This window comes from Heterodontus francisci, chromosome 2, assembly GCF_036365525.1.
Source record: "Heterodontus francisci isolate sHetFra1 chromosome 2, sHetFra1.hap1, whole genome shotgun sequence".
Classification (NCBI taxonomy): Eukaryota; Metazoa; Chordata; class Chondrichthyes; order Heterodontiformes; family Heterodontidae; genus Heterodontus; species Heterodontus francisci.
The window spans coordinates 144,942,405-144,962,110 of record NC_090372.1 but is presented as its reverse complement, the minus strand read 5'-3'; the positions used below and the strand labels follow the sequence as shown (position 1 = coordinate 144,962,110).

The 19,706-nt window shown below is 44.0% G+C and overlaps 1 protein-coding gene across 2 annotated transcripts in view; it reads left to right on the top strand.

The window, feature by feature from the left end:
• LOC137347289 (E3 ubiquitin-protein ligase HECW1-like) overlaps positions 1-19,706 on the top strand; it is a 630,030-nt gene that overhangs the window by 545,008 nt on the left and 65,316 nt on the right. For both annotated transcript variants that reach the window (XM_068011682.1, XM_068011674.1), the window contains one exon: positions 17,553-17,682. In XM_068011682.1, the coding sequence (XP_067867783.1) occupies positions 17,553-17,682 (130 nt within the window). The remainder of the gene's footprint in view (positions 1-17,552; positions 17,683-19,706) is intronic.

Genomic DNA, 19,706 nt, shown 5'->3' with positions numbered 1-19,706 from the left:
CTTTGTGAAAGGGAAATCATGTTTAACCAATTTATTGGAGTTCTTTGAGGGAGTTACATATGCTGTGGATAAAGGGGAACCAATGGATGTATTATACTTAGCTTTCCAGAAGGTATTTGATAAGGTGACACATCAAAGGTTATTGCGGAAAATAAAAGCTCATGGTGTAGGGGGTAACATATTGGCATGGATAGAAGATTGGCGAGCTAACAGGAAACAGAGAGTAGGCATAAATGGGTCATTTTCTGGTTGGAAAGATGTAATGAGTGGTGTGCCACAGGGATCAGTGCTGGGGCCTCAACTTTTTCCAGTTTATATAAATGACTTAGATGAAGGGACCGAAGGTATGGTTGCTAAATTTGCTGATGACACAAAGATAGGTAGGAAAGTAACTTGTGAAGAGGACATAAGGGGGCTACAAAGGAATATAGATAGGTTAAATGAGTGAACAAAGACTTGGCAAATGGAGTATAACGTGGGAAAGTGTGAAATTGTCCACTTTGGCAGAAAGAATAAAAAAGAAGCATATTATCTAAATGGTGAGAGATTGCAGAGCTCTGAGATGCGGCGAGATCTGGGTGTCCTAGTGCATGAATCGCAAAAGGTTAGTATGCAGGTACAGCACGTCATTAGGAAAGCTAATAGAATGTTATCGTTTTTCGTGAGGGGAATTGAATACAAAAGTAGGGAGGTTATGCTTCAGCTATACAGGGCATTGGTGAGACTAGATCTGGAGTAATGTGTACAGTATTAGTCTCCTTATTTAAGGAAAGATGTAAATATTTTGGAGGCAGTACAGAGAAGATTTACTAGACTAATACTTGGAATGGGTGGGCTGTCTTATGAGGAAAGATTGGACAGGCTAGGCTTGTATCTGCTGGAATTTAGAAGAGTAAGAGGTGACTTGATTGAAACATATAAGATCCTGAGGGGTCTTGACAGAGTGGATGTGGAAAGGATATTTCCCCTTGTGATAGAATCTAGAACTAGGGGTCACTGTTTAACAATAAGGGGTCGCCCATTTAAGACAGAGATGAGGAGAAATTTTTTCTTTCAGAGGGTCGTGAGTCTTTGGAATTCTCTTCCTCAAAAGGCCGTGGAAGCAGAGTCTTTGAATATTTTTAAGGCAGAGATAGATAGATTCTTGATAAGCAAGGGGATGGAAGGTTATCGTGGGTAGGTGGAAATGTGGAGTAATCAGTTCAGCCATGAACTTATTGAATGGCGGAGCAGGCTCGAAGGGCCGAGTGGCCTACTCCTGCTCCTAACTCGTATATTCGTAATTCCACAAAGTGCAAAAGATTATCAAAACAATGACTTCAAGAGTGACAAAGATGAAAGTGGAATACAATAACAAATGGTCTACATCACAGCAAGCGATGAAGTCTTTAAAAATACATGTGTTACCTGAGCAGACGATTACCAGACATTTCACTCTACTCATCGAGAGAGACAACACCTCCTTGGACTCCAAGATGTGGTAAGTGTGATGTACAGTACAGTACCTTCTTCTAAATTTTTACATTTTTACATCTCATACCCTACATTGCTTTGCTGGTGTGTGGTCTCAAGCATAGGATGCTCCACCAAAATAACTATTAATGTACAAGCAGACAGTGAATGCTACAACAGGTTATTCACCAAAAGAGCATCAACGCTGAACTGATGCTACCCTTGGTCAAAATCCACACACAAGCATTTTCAATAGAACTCACTGGATACTGAAAGCGCAGGAATTTTGGCAGATCTCTTGTTGCCTAACCCAAGCACCCGAGGCCAGATGTTGTGTCCCTTCAGTGAAACAATTCTACCAGGCTTTTGAACTGAAACTTGGAGTGGAGGAGAAGATAACAGAAGATAAAGGGAAAGGCCACTGCGATGGTTTTTGTTGATGCTGAGGGTACACTTTATATATAAAAGAAAAACAATTTTTTTTCTCTTCTGAATACACATTTACTATAATTGATACCTGACTGACAAATAGTGCTCACAATTCTGTTGCTTTTGGATATATGATATGATATTGCTGAAAAGTGGTTAGCACCGCAGCCTCACAGCTCCAACGACCCGGGTTCAATTCTGGGTACTGCCTGTGTGGAGTTTGCAAGTTCTCCCTGTGTCTGCGTGGGTTTTCTCCGGGTGCTCCGGTTTCCTCCCACAAGCCAAAAGACTTGCAGGTTGGTAGGTAAATTGGCCATTATAAATTGCCCCTAGTATAGGTAGGTGGTAGGGAAATATAGGGACAGGTGGGGATGTGTTAGGAATATGGGATTAGTGTAGGATTAGTGTAAATGGGTGGTTGATGGTCGGCACAGACTCGGTGGGCCGAAGGGCCTGTTTCAGTGCTGTATCTCTAAACCAAACTAAACATAATGGGTATTGCAGGTGTACATGAACACTTAATAATTTTTACATTGAGATCAGGGGCATAGTAGTTTACAATTAATTTGAAATGAAATGCGGAGATTTACCAATGGATTTTAATATTCATAATAGATTATCTCATAACCCAGCAGTCGTAGTCTTATACTATTCATAATTTCTTGCTTAATCTGTTTTCAAATATCAGTTTGCAAGTCGCTGATTTCATGTGTCCATAGTCCTGTAATGCACTTGAACTTCATAAATTATTCAATGTCTTTTTGGCAACTGCAGTAGCCTTCTGCATTTGCAATGACTGTGAGGTCCAAAGTCACTAATCTGACAGTGCCCTTTCTATCTTCACAGGTGAGTAATTTTCACCCAGATTTGATGAATCCAACTCTGAAGCAATTATTATTTCAGACAACAATGATGAAGAGCAAGAGGACACCAATTCTACTAGGGATGTGGAAAACAACAGTAGCATCTGAATATATGCTACTAATTCACACCATGAATTCCAGGTGGCGGGAAAACTCTTCATCTGTTCCTGGTCCTTCCACAGAGTCTTTGGTGAATACCATGCAAACTGCAGGGTAACACATAAGACTTTAACACCAACAGCACAATCCTAAATCTTCTCAGAGAGGCTGCACACCATCTTTATCAGATCATTGTAACATCATGCAAAAATCCAGGCTTGAAAAACCCAGATGTACACTGGATAGTATGCAATCCAGTTGGACACTGTGGGTGGAGCAGATTGGTTCTCTCATCAATTTGTGCATGACCAAAACCAATGGTTGTTCCCCTGGTATGTTGCTACTCAGAGCTCAGTTGAGTCCTCAGAAGATCTTTCTCTGGGATTAGCATCAGGTTCTCCATTGGTTGAGCCAGCCCTTGCTCCAGAGTACAGCGCAGTGGAGGATACTTCAAGCAAATCTGTGATTAGAAGAAAATAACAGTTTTAGAACATGGATCATCTAAAACATAAACTGATGAAACAGTTTTCTAGTTTTGTTAATAACTCTTTTACTATTGCATATATTGTTGCACTACAGAACAGAATTACTGTGACATTACAAATATTATGCAGAAAGAAAACAGAATTACAGCCAGGGTCAACATAGAAGCCGATTGGATCTCCAGGTCGAGGTGCAGAAAAGGCATATAACTCGATTCCTCCAGGATTCTATGCCATCTTTTCTATCCTGCCATTTTGAGGTGGGAGTTGGCGGGGGGTGCTGCGGCACAGGCGGCATGGATGGATCTTCTCCCTTTTTGAGTGTTTTTCTGTCGAGGCTTTTGGAAAGGCTCAGAAGTTTTGCAGATGAGCGTGCTTGGTAACAGAGGGGATCAATTACATTTGTTGTGCCTGAAAATGGGTCTTTGTATCAGAATATTTGTTCCATGGTTGTTTTTAAGCACAGAAAAGTTCTTGGGAAACCTGTGGTGAGTGACTGTAGATCGATCCGCCATCTTTCAAGGGCAGATCAGGCGGGTGCACTAAGTGCCCTTACAGATGCCAGCAGTCTATCTCAACTATGCTATCGTCCATGCCCCCACAATGTGAGATGGGGATTGGTAAATTTACGGCCTACTTCACCACAGTTCCTCTGGCGGAGTAAGTGCATTGAAATTTCAGCTACAAAATGTCTTTTCTTCCATTTATTCACAACTACTGCAAATATTATAGTGAATGTAATTATGCCAATATGAATGTTAGTTTTAAAGTACTTGTAAATATTTACTTTACCTGTAGTATTTTCAGCATTTATTCATTTTATAGTACAGATTCCTTCAGATATTGAAAGAAGACGTGAGTCTTCTCGAATTGTTTTCACTGGAACGACGGAGGTGGAGGGGCGACATGATAGAGGTTTACAAAGTTATGAGTGGCATGGACAGAGTGGATAGTCAGAAGCTTTTTCCCAGGGTGGAAGAGTCAGTTACTAGGGGACATAGGTTTAAGGTGCGAGGGGCAAAGTTTAGAGGGGATGTGCGAGGCAAGTTTTTTTACACAGAGGGTGGTGAGTGCCTGAAACTTGCTACCGGGGGAGGTGGTGGAAGCAGGTACGATAGCGACGTTTAAGAGGCATCTTGACAAATACATGAACAGGATGGGAATAGAGGGATACGGACCCCGGAAGTGCAGAAGGTTTTAGTTTAGACAGGCATCAAGATCGGCGCAGGCTTGGAGGGCCGAATGGCCTGTTCCTGTGCAGTACTGTTCTTTGTTCTTTATGAGCATTATTAGTATAGGTCATGAGGTGATAGTATAGCCTGGTTTGAATGACATTTATAGTATTGCTGGATCGTGCATTTCAAAGTTCAGTATATTTAGCATGACTTCAGGTAATTGGATCGACCCTCAAATAATTAGCTCAATTTGTATATTTAATACATTGGATATTCCTATCACAAAGTTTTTTTTAAGGAAGAATCTTTTAAAATATTTATAAAATACCATTTGTAACATCTGTACCAGATAAAAGTGGATTGACATAAAAATTACTGACAGTCTAAATATAACCTCCCCTTGTCCCTTTTCGAATCCAGTATAATTTAGTGATCTTTTACAAACTTTATTACAGGTGTTATGACCAAGGCTGGAGGAATGCACTGTCTTTCTCTAGTTCCACTTCTCCACGGGTCACAACACATATTTAAATGTTTTACACAGTTACCGATATGGCCTATTATATACTTTATCTATTTTATTTTCAGAATAAAATCCACCAAGCAGGTTTCTTTAATAAACAACAAAATTATTAATTTATTATAAAACGAGACTTATTCAATAAAGATGCAAAGCTTATTAACACACAGATTGAAATATGGAAGTTCCCTTCTAAATTAACCCAACACACATGCACGTGCACACACCACATAAAGAAAAAAATAAAGAAATTTTCTCTGCAGAGATCTCTTTACAAAAAAGACAAAAAAATACTTTGGCCAAATACCTGTTAATTCTTTAAGGATAAGGATAAGATATGGTATGTTCCCAGGTGGTCCTTTATTCTGGCATCCAAATACACGTAGATTTTGGAGCAGTTCTTTTCAGGCAATGTCAAGGATTAGTCTGGCAGGCTTTCTGGGAGAATCACTGCATCAGAGATTTCAACTATCACACTGGATTCTCAGGGTTTCTCAAAGAGGTGAAAAAAGGATCAGCTGGTGCCTTCTCTCTTTGCAGGCTTACCCCCAACTAACTCAAAACCATATCCAAAAACAAAACCAACTCTTGACCACCATAAATCTTGACATGTCACTTCTCTCCCATAGTCATCAAGGCTCCTGCTGTTTACTTGGCTTAAGACATGTGACTTCCAGTAAGGGCTTGTTTTTAAATAAAGTCCCAAGTCTTTCCAGTGACCTTTTTGGAAAAAAAAACAAAGCCCAGCATCTATGGAATCTCTTCAGTCTTTCAATTAATCAATTTCTGCAATTTTTAAACATGTGTCCTCAAAAAAATCTAAAAATGGAAGTACTTTCATAACACAGACTATGAAACACTTTCTAAAAGTTAAATAAAACCATTAAAGGACCTGTTCCTGGAGTATTCCTTCAAGGCTTCTGAAGTTTTCACAAAATCTTTTATTAATTGTTTAACATTTGAGGCTAGAGTACCTTGAACCATTTAATTTCAAAATCTGTTTATTATAAAATATTTCCACCTAATACTACATAGGTCCATTTTCTAATAATTATGACTTAAAGTAATTCATCACTAAGACCCGTAAAACATCTGTTTCATTTTCCTCAATATTATGCATCAATTTGTGAGCACTGAGAAGTTGTTATTGATAGGTAAGTTAGTTTAAATTGTTTGGAATAATTTATATTTTTCTCCAACGATTTGCGAATGAAGCATAAGACTTCCAGAGCTATTGTGGTAAACGTAGAAAATAACAGTTGGATGTAAGTCAACATGCAGCCGCTTTTTACCAGAATCTCTGTTGCCTCAGTTACCTGTTCTTGTTAATTGCATATTTTTCTTCATTTCATTTGATTTTTTCTGTTTGTGTAGGTAGCAGAGATTCATATTTGGTGAAAACAATGAAAACTATATCCGTAATTGTGAATAAAAACTTATCTTTGATGTTATCGATGTAGCCAGACCTGATTTAGAAGCATTGGACCCTGCCAGCTTGCTGGCATTTTACACCTGTGCATATCCTTCCCATCAACCAGTAGTGTTAGTCAGTAAAGGCCAGTTTAACAATTGAAATTACACTAACTCACTCTATGCACAAATTGGGCAGTATTTTATCAGTGGCACGCCGTTCACAACAGCAGAAGCAGAAGTGGGCGGCAGTTCCGCATTTGTGTCGGGACCCTGTTCCCACACGATTAAAATTAAAATATGATTGGCTGGCGGCAGGCACAGAAGAAACATGCGATCACGCGTCAGAGGAAGCTTTTCATTGGTGAAAGCCGCCATTGTTTAACAATGCAGAAGGTACGTCCCGGCTATCAAACAGCCCCCTGGATCATGGCCACAATGTTCCTGGCTAGCTTCATAACTCTAGTCAAGCATCTTTTTTTTTCCAAGCAGCAGTTCTTGTCCCTCACCCCCAAAGTGTAGTGATCATAAGTGTAAACAAGAGTTATTGAGAGCACGAAAGTGGTACAGGTGTCCTTCAATGATATTTGTTCAATGTAAATTTTTCTCAATATATCTGTTTTAAATCACTCATGTATGCAATATCTTCATTTTGTTTGGACTAATTTAGTGGGAGAGCTAAACGTAATGGAATGCCTCATGGTTGGCACACTTTGCTGGTTACAGAAGAGGTACGGACATTGCATTTAATGTGGAAGTCATGATGTAGCGTTTTAGCAAACAAATTTCCATGAATGTTCATGTTACTGTCCAGTTTTGTACTTGACAGTCTGTGGGACATGGTTGCACATGCAGGCCCAGCTGGCACTTCCATTTGTGCAACATCATGCTGCCTGCGCTGGCACTGCGGACTCAGTTGTTGATTGGCAACAGCCATCCAGAGCAGCATCCTCTCTACCTGCTCCTGAGGTTCCATGAAGATTGGATATATGAGAACCAAGTTATTCTAACAACGTAACTGTGTTCATAAGGCAGACAGGGAAATTAAAAAATTCTTGTCCATTGCTTTCATTCATGGAATTAGTGAGCAATGAGTTGCTAAACGCCTCCCATTGTGCACACATACACACAACTCCACCCACCCCACTCTGGCCTCCTCCCACTTCGAACTGCAATCCTTGCGCCTCACGTGCGTCTTGAGATACTATGAAAATACAGTGCTTGTTTCCAATTCGAGGCCGTGACCCTCCACCCTCCTCCTGTCACCCTCCCGCTTGTACCCTTCACCCTTGACCGTCCCAACAACACCTTGCGCTTTCCCTCTTTAACCCCTCAGCCAAACCCCATTACTCTGGACCCTGTCACCATCCAATTGGATGTGCCCTGTCTCATCCCCTGGGCCGACACCCGATCCCGTTGGCGTGCCCCCTTTGATCCTAGACCCTCCCTGCATTATCCTTAGAGTACTTACCCTCCCTGCGAGATCTTTGATTACCCCATCCTCAGACTGGCCCTGTCCCCCACTACCAATTGAACTCCCCCCGCCCCTTGACTATTGTTCCCTCTGCCAGCCAGCACCCTGAGTTTGACCCACAGGACCCCAATTTGGACACTACTGACCTCTCCATTTAGGCCCCTCATTTCCCTTACCTTGACCGACTAAATCCTGCCTACCCAACACCACACCCAAAATGCCAGGCCCTTCCCACTTCACTCCTCTGTTCACCAGACCCCTCTCTCTGTCCTCCCTTGGATCCCTCTGCTGCTCCTCCATTCACTTGTTTTTCCCAAAAATATACTTTATTCATAAAAATCTGTAAAAAATACATTACAAAACAGTTCAAACTTGACATTTTAGAAAGTGCACTAGAGATCAGATTCCTTCAATACAGAATGTGAGTTTCTTCACAACTCTTGCCATTCCATTTTACATGGTATTGCACAGCTGGTATTACACAGCAAAAACATATTTTGGTGCATACAGCCCGAGGGGTTTTACATAGGTTCCAGACCCTCGGTATACTATGGCGGAGGACATTACACATGTCCATTCCCCATTGAGCCTTTGCGGCAGCTGCCCTAAGCTTTAGTGTGTCCCTCAGCACGTAGTCCTGGACCTTGGAATGTGTCAGTCTGCAACCCTCGGTCTTGGACAGTTCTTTGCACTGGAGGACCAGCAAGTTTCAGGCAGAACAAAGTGCGTCCTTCACCGAGTTGATGGTCCTTCAGCAGCAGTTGATGTTTTTTCGGTGTGCGTCCCTGGGGACAGCCCATAGAGCACAGAGTCCTGTGTTATGGAGCTGCTTGGGATGATCATCAATAAAAACCACTACATCTCTTTCCAGATCTGCTTTGCAAAGGCACATTCTAGAAGGAGATGGACAACGGTCTCTTCCCCATGACAGCCACCTTGAAGGCAGCGTGCGGAAGTGGTGAGACTCCAGGCGTGCAGGAAGGATCTGACGGGTCCTTCTCACCACCAGCCAAGCTATGTCTTGGTGCTTGTCTGAAAGTTCTGTCGATGAGGTATTCTGCCAAATGACTTTGGCAGTCTGCTCGGGGAACTATCCGACAGGATACACCATCTTCTTTTCTTCTAAGGCCTTGAGGATATTCCATGCTGACCACTGCCTGATGGAATTGTGGTCAAAGGTGTTTTTCCACACAAACCTTTCCATGGAGGATAGGTGGTACGGCATACTGCTGCTCCTCTGTTCATGCGAATGCAAACCACCCCTCCCACCCCCAACCTGTTTTGCCCTTACCATTCCCATACCTCCAGCCAACCTGCCATTCTCCTTTTTCCCTTCCCTGTGCCAATGATTTCAACAAACTAAACTGCTGACCTCAGGCACAACTGCACAAACACAACTGTTGAACGCCACCTTGAAGCAATCATGAAGCGGGTACCACATGATTCCCCTACGTCCCTCAATTAATCTAGAAGGTAGGACTTACTTACAATTAATTATAAGCTAATGAGTATTCATTGCATGCAAATGTATTTAAAGTAGAAACCCACCATGGGACGGTGTGAAGCCAGACCCGCAACAAAGACACTGCTGACTTTATCTCTGATTGTCAACCCACCACTGGGAAAACAAAATTTCAACTCCCGCCTTATTAAATCACCCCAGCCTGCCACGAATGCCACTCTTGCATGCCCCATAAAACTCCTCCCATGGTTTCAAATGCTACTTAATTGTCACAGATTTTTAAAGGAACATCTTAATCATCAACTTATCAGCATCATTCTTTGATTCAGATTGTGTTATACTTAGTTTATAATCATAGAATGATGAATCATATAATGGTTACAGCACAGAAGGAGGCCATTCAGCCTATTGTGTCTGTGCTGGTCTCTGCAAGAGCAATTTAACTAGCCCCATTACCCTGTATTTTTTTTTCCTTCAGGTGCTTATCCAATTATCTTTTGAAGGCCATGATTGAATCTGCCTCCATCACACTGTCAGAGAGTGCATTCCAGATCCTAACCACTCGCTTTGTAAAAAAGGTTTTCCTCATGTCAACTTTTGTCAATCACCTTAAATCGGTGTCCTCTGGCTCTCGACCCTTACGCCAATGGGAACAGTTTCTCTCTATCTACTTTGTCTAGATTCCTCATGATTTTGAACATCTCCATCAAATCTCCTCTCAGTCTTCTCTTTTCTCAGGAGAACAACCCCCGTTTCTCCCATCTATCCATATAACTGAAGTCCCTCATCCCTCGAACCATTCTCGTAAATGCACCCTCTCTAAAACCTTCACATCCTTCCGAAAGTGTGTATTCCAGTGCTGGCATCATAGCAGAGAGGATTGGAGATAGTTGACACAATTTGAACTCACTCAAAACCCACTCACTTACACAGAGTTAAAATTGGGCCCTGCATGTAAGTGAGAGGGTTTTGAGTGAGTTCAAATTGGGCCCAGTATGTTAGGAAATTGTAGAAGTTGATCTTATGCCCACAATTCCCTGCATAAGAATTTCTCAGAGAGGACACTGAGCAGAAAACAGATGCTTTCTCAGAGTACAAAAGAGAAATTTGAGAGCAAATCACTCCTGTTTGTGCTTATAGTGCATTATAGGTAAAAAGCTACATCCTACACTCGAATGGCACAAGACATTGGAACATCAATACATAAATTTCAATATACGTAATCACTAAAAAACAAAATATTATATGCTTGTTATCGGAACACTGTTGCAAGGATACCAGTACAAGAACGGTGGAAGTTTATTCATCTTAAACTCTAATTCAGGTAACAGCTACCAATATGCGATAAACACACACGCAGATAGAGATAGAAAAAGTAGAAGGAATAAAGGGGAAAAGTTTGAGACAATAGATGGATTGTAGTTACAGTCCTTTGAGTTTGATGTTGAATCTTTGGTTGCCGCTAAGTCTTGCTGTTCGTTGGGGCCTACTGCACGCTTTAAATTGTTTTGATGGAGGAATCTTTTCTCTCTTGAGGATTACGCAACTTCAGTGGGCCGGAGGCTTGGGAGAAAGTGAGAGCCAGCCAGGAGAGAGAGCTTTCTTGTTCCAGGTTCAGTTGCAATTTGCAGTCTGTCCAAACTGTTCTGTGTCTAGTTCGAAAAGCCTGGATCAGCCGGTTAGTCATGTCACCAGCTGGCTTAACCACTCCTGCGTTTGTGGATTCCAAAGCTCTCGGTGGCGGGGGGTTGGGGGGGGTGGGGGGAGTGTATTGCTGTCTCTTGCCCTGACAAGATGTGCATCACCATTGCCCAGCCCAAACTCTGTTAATTGAATCAGTGAGCAATTCTTTTGTCTCTCCAAGCACTGTCTCCTAATATGCAAATGTCCTCCAGCCAAGTGTCTGGTGATCTCTTGTAAAACAAGTAATTTCTTCACTCCAGTAACAGTTTAAAATTAATGTTCATATGACAAAATTAATATGCCTCATTCTTGACAGGTGGGGTCTTCATGACACTCGCACGCATAGCCATTACAGTATACCATGCCAATGAGTAAATTTTTTTATATTTGTTCCTGGGATGTGGGCGTCGCTGGCTCGGCCAGCGTTAATGCCCATCCCCAATTGCCCATGAGAAGGTGGTGGTGAGCTGCCTTCTTGAACTGCTGCAGTCCATGTTGGGTAGGTACCCCGACAGTGCTGTTAGGAAGGGAGTTCCAGGATTTTGACCCAGCAACAGTGAAGGAACGGCGATAAAGTTCCAAGTCAGGATGGAGTGTGACTTGGGGGGGGAACTTGCAGGTGGTGGTGTTCCCAAACATCTGCTGCCCTTGTCTTTCTAGTTGGTAGAGGTCGTGGGTTTAGAAGGTGCTGTATAAGGAGCCTCGGTGCATAAAGGCCTGCTACCCGACCTGAACTCAACGGGACCCGACAACATGTGTCGGGTTCGGGTCAGGTCAGGTCGCACTTCCAAGTCCGGCATTCGGGCTCGGGTCAGGTCGAGTCGGGTCGGGCCAGATCGGACACGCGCTATCACCACCTCAGGTAAGTCACTCAAATGTTAATTTACTTTTTGGACTTTAAAGGTGGTTTTGTTACAGTTATTTTAAGCTTGTGCAGGTAAGGAACAAAGTGAAAAACGGAAGGTAGGTTAACTGATGATCGGGTCGGGTCGGGCGCGGGAAAAAATGGAAGGACATGGGCCGGATCGGGCTCAGCATTGGGGTCAGATGTGTGGCTCGGATCAGGTCTCATTCGCAGACCCAAGCAGGCATTTATTGGTGTGTTGCGCAGTGCATCATGTAGATGATATACACTGCTGCCACTGTGTGTCAATGGTAGAGCGAATGAATATTTGTGGATTGGGTGCTAATCAAGCGGGCTGCTTTGTCCTGGATGGTGTCGAGGTTCTTGAGTGTTGTTGGAGCTACCCCCATCCAGGCAAGCGGAGAGTATTCCATCACACTCCTGACTTGTGCCTTGTCGATGGTGGACAGGCTTTGGGGAGTCAAGAGATGAGTTACTTGTCGCAGGAATCCTAGCCTCTGACCTGCTCTTGTAGCCATGGTATTTATATGGCTACTCCAGTTCAGTTTCTGGTCAACGTTAACTCCCAGGATGTTGATAGTGGGGGTTCAGTGATCATAATGCCATTGAATGTCAAGGGAAGATGGTTAGATTCTCTCTTGTTGGAGATGGTCATTGCCTGGCACTTGTGTGGCATGAATGTTACTTGCCATTTATCAGCCCAAGCCTGGATATGGTCCAGGTCTTGCTGCATTTCTGCACAGACTGCTTCAGTATCTGAGGAGTCACGAATGGTGCTGAACATTGTGCAATCATCAGCAAACATCCCCACTTCTGTCCTTATGATTGAAGGAAGGTCATTGATGAAGCAGCTGAAGATGATTGGGCCTAGGACACTACCCTGAGGAACTCCTGCAGTGATGTCCTGGAGCTGAGATGACTGACATCCAAAAACCACAACTATCTTCCTTTGCGCTCAGTAAGACTCCAACCAGTGGAGAGATTTTCCCCTGATTCCAATTGACCTCAGTTTTGCTAGGGCTCCTTGATGCCAGACTCGGTCAAATGCTGTCTTGATGTCAAGGGCAGTCACTCTCACCTCACCTCTTGAGTTCAGCTCTCTTGTCCATGTTTGAACAAGATTGTAATGAGGTCTAGAGCTGAGTGGCCCTGGCAGAACCCAAACTGAGCATCACTGAGCAGGTTATTGCGAAGCAAGTGCTGCTTGGATAGCACTGTTGATGACATCTTCCATCACTTTTTGATGATTGAGAGTAGACTAATGGGGCGGTAATTGGCCAGGTTGGATTTGTCCTGCTTTTTGTGTACAGGACATACCTGGGAAATTTTCCACATTGCCGGGTAGATGCCAGTGTTGTAGCTGCACTGGAATAGTTTGGCTAGGGGTGCGGCAAGTTCTGGATCACAAGTCTTCAGTACTATTGCCGGAATATTGTCAGGGTCCATAGCCTTTGCAGTATCCAGTGCCTTCAGTCATTTCTTGATATCATGCAGAGTGAATCAAATTGGCTGAAGACTGGCATCTGTGATGCTGGGGACTTCAGGATGGATTATCAACTCGGCACTTCTGGCTGAAGATTGTTGCGAATGCTTCAGCCTTATCTTTTGCACTGATGTGTTGGGCTTCTCCATCATTGAGGATGGGGATATTTGATGAGCCTTCTCCTCCTGTCAGTTGTTTAATTCACGACTGGATGTGGCAGGACAGCAGAGCTTAGAGATGATCCGTTGTTTGTGGAATTGCTTAGCTCTGTCTATCATATGCTGCTTATGTGGTTTAGCACGCAAGTAGTCCTGGGTTGTAGCTTCACCAGGCTGACACCTCATTTTGCAGTATGCCTGGTGCTACTCCTGGCATGCCCTCCTGCACTCTTCATTGAACTAGGGTTGGTCACCCAGCTTGATGGTAATGGCAGAGTGGGGGATATGCTGGGCCATGAGGTTACAGATTGTGGTTGAGTACAATTCTACTGCTGCTGATGGCCCACAGTGCCTCATGGATGCCCAATTTTGCATTGCTAGATCTGTTCCCATTCAGCACAGTGGTCGTGCCACACAACACGATGTAGGGTATCCTCAATGTGAAGAAGGAACTTTTTCTTTGAATAATGGCAGAATCTTCACCTGTGTTGACCATCGCATCCAAGCCCAATCCTGTTCTCACTTGCTGTGCACTCATTCCCAGTATGGATTGCTGGAGAGCATTCAGTAGACAGACGATGGCAATTTCCCTCTCCTCAATCTACTGACAATTAAGCCAATTCTAGTACATCTACCGTTATCACTGTTGAGATTATCTACCTCAGTGTACAACGAGGATCAAATCAGATATATTCTAGATCTATGTGGGAAAATAATTTCACAACCTTAATGGAAAAAATTTCTTTTAAAATCTATAAAACTTTGCTCTCTTTGTTAAATAATCTCACTTAAAAACCTGGGTTATTAAACATAACAGTGTTAAGGAAAGAATGAACTCTTTTCCATTATACAGTGATAATCAAAAGGATACATGACTATTGAAAGATCCAAAGGGTGGCATGATATCAAGTGATGGATTACAATATTCTACATTATTTTTTCTTTTATGTATTCATGGACATAAGCATGAGAGTCTGCCCAACATGAAAATTAAATTATTGTGGCAAGTTCGTAGAGGGGGGAAGTGGGTAAGCAAAAGTACTTAAAGAATTAAAAATTTCAGATTATGATGGTCTGAGAAGATGAAGACAAGCCACAAAGCCCTTTGTGCAATGGTAGTTGAAGAAGTAACCAATGAAATCGGTAATGCCCTTCCTATAATCTTTAGGGAATCACAAGAAATGGAATTATTGCTTGAGAATTGGAACGTAGCTAACATAACATCAATCTTTAAAAGTGGTATAGGGACAACATGGGAAATTACAACCCAATGAACCTAACACTTATTGAAGGTAAAGTATGACAATACATTCTAAAGAAGGGTTAATGAAACACCAAAGTGGGTATGGTATGCTAAGAGGGAATCAATATAGATTTACGAACCACAGAACTGTAAATGTTTACAGGATGGAACAATACCATCCTGTCCATCATTTCTGAACTGGCTCTTTCCTTGTTGGAGGAAGATCCTGCCTAATAAATTTACTGGAGTTCTTCGAGGAAATGACAGAGCTTGGTGACAAAGGAAAACCTGTGGTTGTGATAGATTTAGATTTTAGGAAGTGTTCTGATATTTTCCTTATGAAAGACATAAATAGGGGGCAAGCTTCTGTGTTGGATAAAAAATTGGCTAAACCAGAGTAACCAGTTATTGTGAACGGGGCTGCATCAATATGGCAAAGGACACTTGTGGGGTGCCATGGTGCAGAAGCCACGGGCACGATTTTCACCCCGATATGGGGGCAGGAATGGAGATGGGCGGATATGTAATTTTGTGCCACCGACTGGCATGCCAGTTTACTGGCATCATCCTGGCCTGAGCCACTTTGAAGAAGGCAGCGAGTAGCTCGGTAAGGTCATTAAAAGGCCAATTAAGGTAATGGATTAGAGGCCAATGGACCCCCTGGGTGTCAGCAGCATGGCAGCTGCCTGGAGTTGTGGCCACAGCTGCGGCAACAGGCCACCCTGTAGAGGGGTTCCTCCTCCACAATGGTGGCCCGGCAGCTGTGGCCATTTTCTAGTTCAAATATTTTTAAAATGCTGAGATGGCACCTCAAGATGGAGGCACCCTCTCTCTCCCTTACCTGCAACAGCAGGCTGCATATTCTTCCCTGCTAGAGAGCTCATCCGCTGTTCTTAATTGGATGGTGAATGCCCCCTCTGGCCACTAATAGGCCAGTCAAGCCGAAATTGATGTCAGGTGACTTTTCCCATACGGTATGGTGTCATGACTCGCATTTGACCCTGACGTCGGGGTCCCAACCTAAAATGCAAAATCCTCCCCCATGTCTCTTCACAACGTACAGGAATGATTTGGAGATGGAGTCTGAAATAAAGTTGTCCAAGTTTGCTGATGTCACAAAATGTGGGGGGAGTGGCTTGGGGGTAATCAAAGAGTAAGGAAAGACAAGCCAAGTAGAAAGATCTGGATATTATTTAGAAGGTAGACTAATGAGTGGCTCATGTCCAAGCATGTGTTGTTGATGGGTAGCCTGCCTTGTCAGTCACAGCTATCGGGCAATTGTAGGCACCACATCTGCAATGTTGCCAGTCTGCATAACCACAGGCAAAACTTCCCATAGTTCAGTGAGAAAGCACAATTAGTAAAACTGTCTGTGCCTGGGATATATAGCTTGAGGGATAGAAAATAAATCCCTGTAATTGATAATGGCCGGAATTTTACAGCCCCCTACAGGAGCGGGCTGGTGGTGGGGTGGGCCATAAAATTGAGTGGGAGGATGGGGGGCTGTTCCCGATGCCTTCCCGCTCCCGCTGTAATTTTACGCGGGGTGGCAGCGGTGAGAAACAGCCCACCCATCCCAGGTCAATCAAGGCCCTTAAGTGGCCAATTAACTGCCACTTAAGGGCCTCCTCCCGCTGTAAGCCAGGCGGCAAAGACCCCAAGTACACTGCCAGGTAAAACCTGGCAGACTTCTTGCGGGCTGGAGGTGGGCACTCCTGTTCGGGCACCCAGTGCCCCAAGGAGGGCCCCCCCCACTTCAAGGCCCAACCACCACCACTGCACAACACTCTTCACCACCACCCCAACTGACCCCCCTCCCTCCCCCGCCTTGCCGGGGCCCAGCCGATTGTCCCCGACGAGGCCCTTTCTTACCCTTTTGCTGCCCTTGGCTGGGTGCAGTCCCAGCAGTGGCCACCACTCCCGGTGGTGCTGCTGGAACTGAGCTGCCTGCCCACTGATTGGCTGACAGCTCCATTAGGCGTGACTTCCTGCCTCTAGGAGGTGGAAGTCCCGCCCAAGGCCAATTAAGGGCCTGGGGAGTGAGAAATCCTGGTGTGACTCCCCAGGCCTGGCAGTGGCCCCCAACTTTTTGGCCAGTGGGTGGGGCCTCCCATCCAATGTAAAATTCCAGCCAATGAGTCTGACAAGGCACTGGTATAGCTGGGCACGGGATACTGTGTATAATTCTGGGATCTGCACAGAAAGAGAATCAAACTTGGAAGAATTGCAGAAATGGACCACCAAACTGATGCTGAGTTTAAGGCACCGGAGCTTTGAGGAGAGGCTGAAGAGCCTGGAATTGTTTATTGTGAGAAAAGACTCAGGAGATTTTTAAGTATTCAAGACACTAAAGGCCATAGATCAATTGAATCCTGATAATATGTTTGAAATTGCTACTAACTCAAGAACCAGTGGACACTGGCTCAAACTTAGAAGAGGGAAGGTATACAGTCAATTTAGATTTTAAAACTTTATACAGCAGGTGGTGACTACGTGGAACAGGCTGCCCAGGAAGGCAGTGGAGGCAGATAGTGTGGATAAATTTGAGAGAATTGAACAGATATTTGAGGAGGTAGATGATTGAAAGGAGTATGAGCTAAATTCAATGACCAACCAATGGAACTGCATTCTTTTTCTGGTCCTGGACATTCCTCTGCTTGTAAAACAGATTTACAAGTGGTAAAAATGAATCTGAAATTGTTCTGAGGATCAACCCACTGCTTGCTAATTTAATTATTTGTTGTTTCCTTTCAGACCATGTGACCTGAGTGACCTGGAATACCTGGATGAAGAGTTCCACCAGAGTCTACAGTGGATGAAGGACAATGACATCACTGATATCCTCGACCTCACCTTTACAGTTAATGAGGAAGTGTTTGGGCAGGTTTGTGTGGTTTACTCTGATAGCAACAACGAGCCTAAACCGGTAAAACACAAAGATTAACATTTAAGAACTGAAAGTGAGACAGTTACTGCTGGCCTGAAATTTCATGGCAGAAACCGACGCAAGTTTAATTTCTCCACTGTATATGGATGAGTGCAATGAGATGACATGCAAATGCGGGAAATCTGACAGATTCCCTCCAATTGCATGGTTTGACTGCTGGACTCAAATAATGCATGTCAGACCCAGACATCTAGGCCTGGAATTTCCTCTATAATTACAGCCAGAGGCACATGCAATCTGGGTGCCAATCAACTACACAACCTAAACAAACATGCAATTTTGGGCATAAGTGAGTTACACACTTAAGGACGATACACCCAAATCTCCTCGATTTTTTTACCATCATCTATCAATCGCACCGCCTGAACACATCACTAGTATTGTCTCTAAGCTGTGCAGCAGTCCAGAATGTACTGCATAGAGATCAAATAGACCGCGCAAAGCAAAGAGAAATTAGAGGGAACACTGATCTCCAACCATAATACTAGCCCCACCCTCAAGTTACAGTCTTATGGGCGGGTTTCTTGCAATTGCATGTGCTCAGAGACGCTCTTCAAATTCTGAGCAGATTTTCAGGCACAGAAGTAAGGGTCACTGACCCGAAACGTTAATTCTGCTTCTCTTTCCACAGATGCTGCCAGACCTGCTGAGTGATTCCAGCATTTCTTGTTTTTATTTCAGATTTCCAGCATCCGCAGTATTTTGCTTTTATTACAGAAGTAACTAAGTTGTTTTCCTCACTCAGACCTGTACTATATTTTCCATTTATTTTAATGCATCTTATGGCATCAGTATAAGTCACATTCAAAATTGAAAAGCTTCTCCAATTGCAGCTTCTTCAACATGATGACAGATGTTTTAACATGGATGTACGGGTTGGATTGGGTGTGGATAGTGGCGGGGGGTGGGGTGGGGGTGCAGTTAAACGGGTGAGAAGTGGAAGCATGTCAGGAAACCAGCTCCAACCCACTGATTTCTGGGTTTTACTGAGATGGGACAAGGGAGGAACAGGCAGTCCGTTCCCAGGAGACAGGTTAGTATTTTAAGTATGTTAGAGGCTAGAAGCCTGGGATTTAACCAGCTTTGCAGTTTGAACTGTTGTTGGCTGTGTTTCCTGAACGTCAGAAAACTCAGCAGTTGCAGCGAGGTGAGGCAAGGACCTTCACAGCACAGCTTGTGGACCAGGAGGAACAGCAATACTTTTTTCCAGACCCTCATGCTCCCCGACCATCAGCCATCAACCCCCCCCCAAACAAACAGCAACCCTCCCGCCCCCCACATTGGATCAGACACCAACCCCCCCAACCCGCTGCCCCGACTGAATCAGACACTACCCCACCAGGACATGGATTAACCCTGCCTGCCCCTGGGGTCGAGCATCAGACCCCCTCTGGGACTGGTCCCCACTACTCCCAGGGTCAGACACTGGACCCCCACTTCAGGATCAGACATCCCCTCTCCCTCCCACCCCCAAGACGGTGGTCAAACCAACCTGTTCCTGTGGCTTCCTCTGGAGAGCTCCCCACACAACTAGAAGCCAAGCCTGTCAATGACGATGACTTCCGGGTGGGGAACCTGTCAATGATAGAAGACACACCCCGTGAGTTTGAAACTCCAGACCGAGACTTCCGGGTTTCCTGCATGCAACTGCTCCCCATGTGTCGGCAAGTAAAAATTCTGCCAGATGTCCCTAATGTGTATAGATGATTAAATGAGTTGAAACTTTAATTTTCATACATAAAGAAGAAATATATGGGGCTGGATTTTATGGGGACCTCGATGTCGGGATCCGTGGTGGTGGTTGGGGGGGGTGGTGAAGATTGCCTCAGATGAGGCCTGCCTCAGATGAGGCCTGCCACAGACCTCGACACCGGCAGGGCCCCTCCCGATCTAGGCGTCGGCGGCAAGGCCTCACCGGACCTCAATTTAAATATTTAAATAAATTAACTTACCTGCATTAA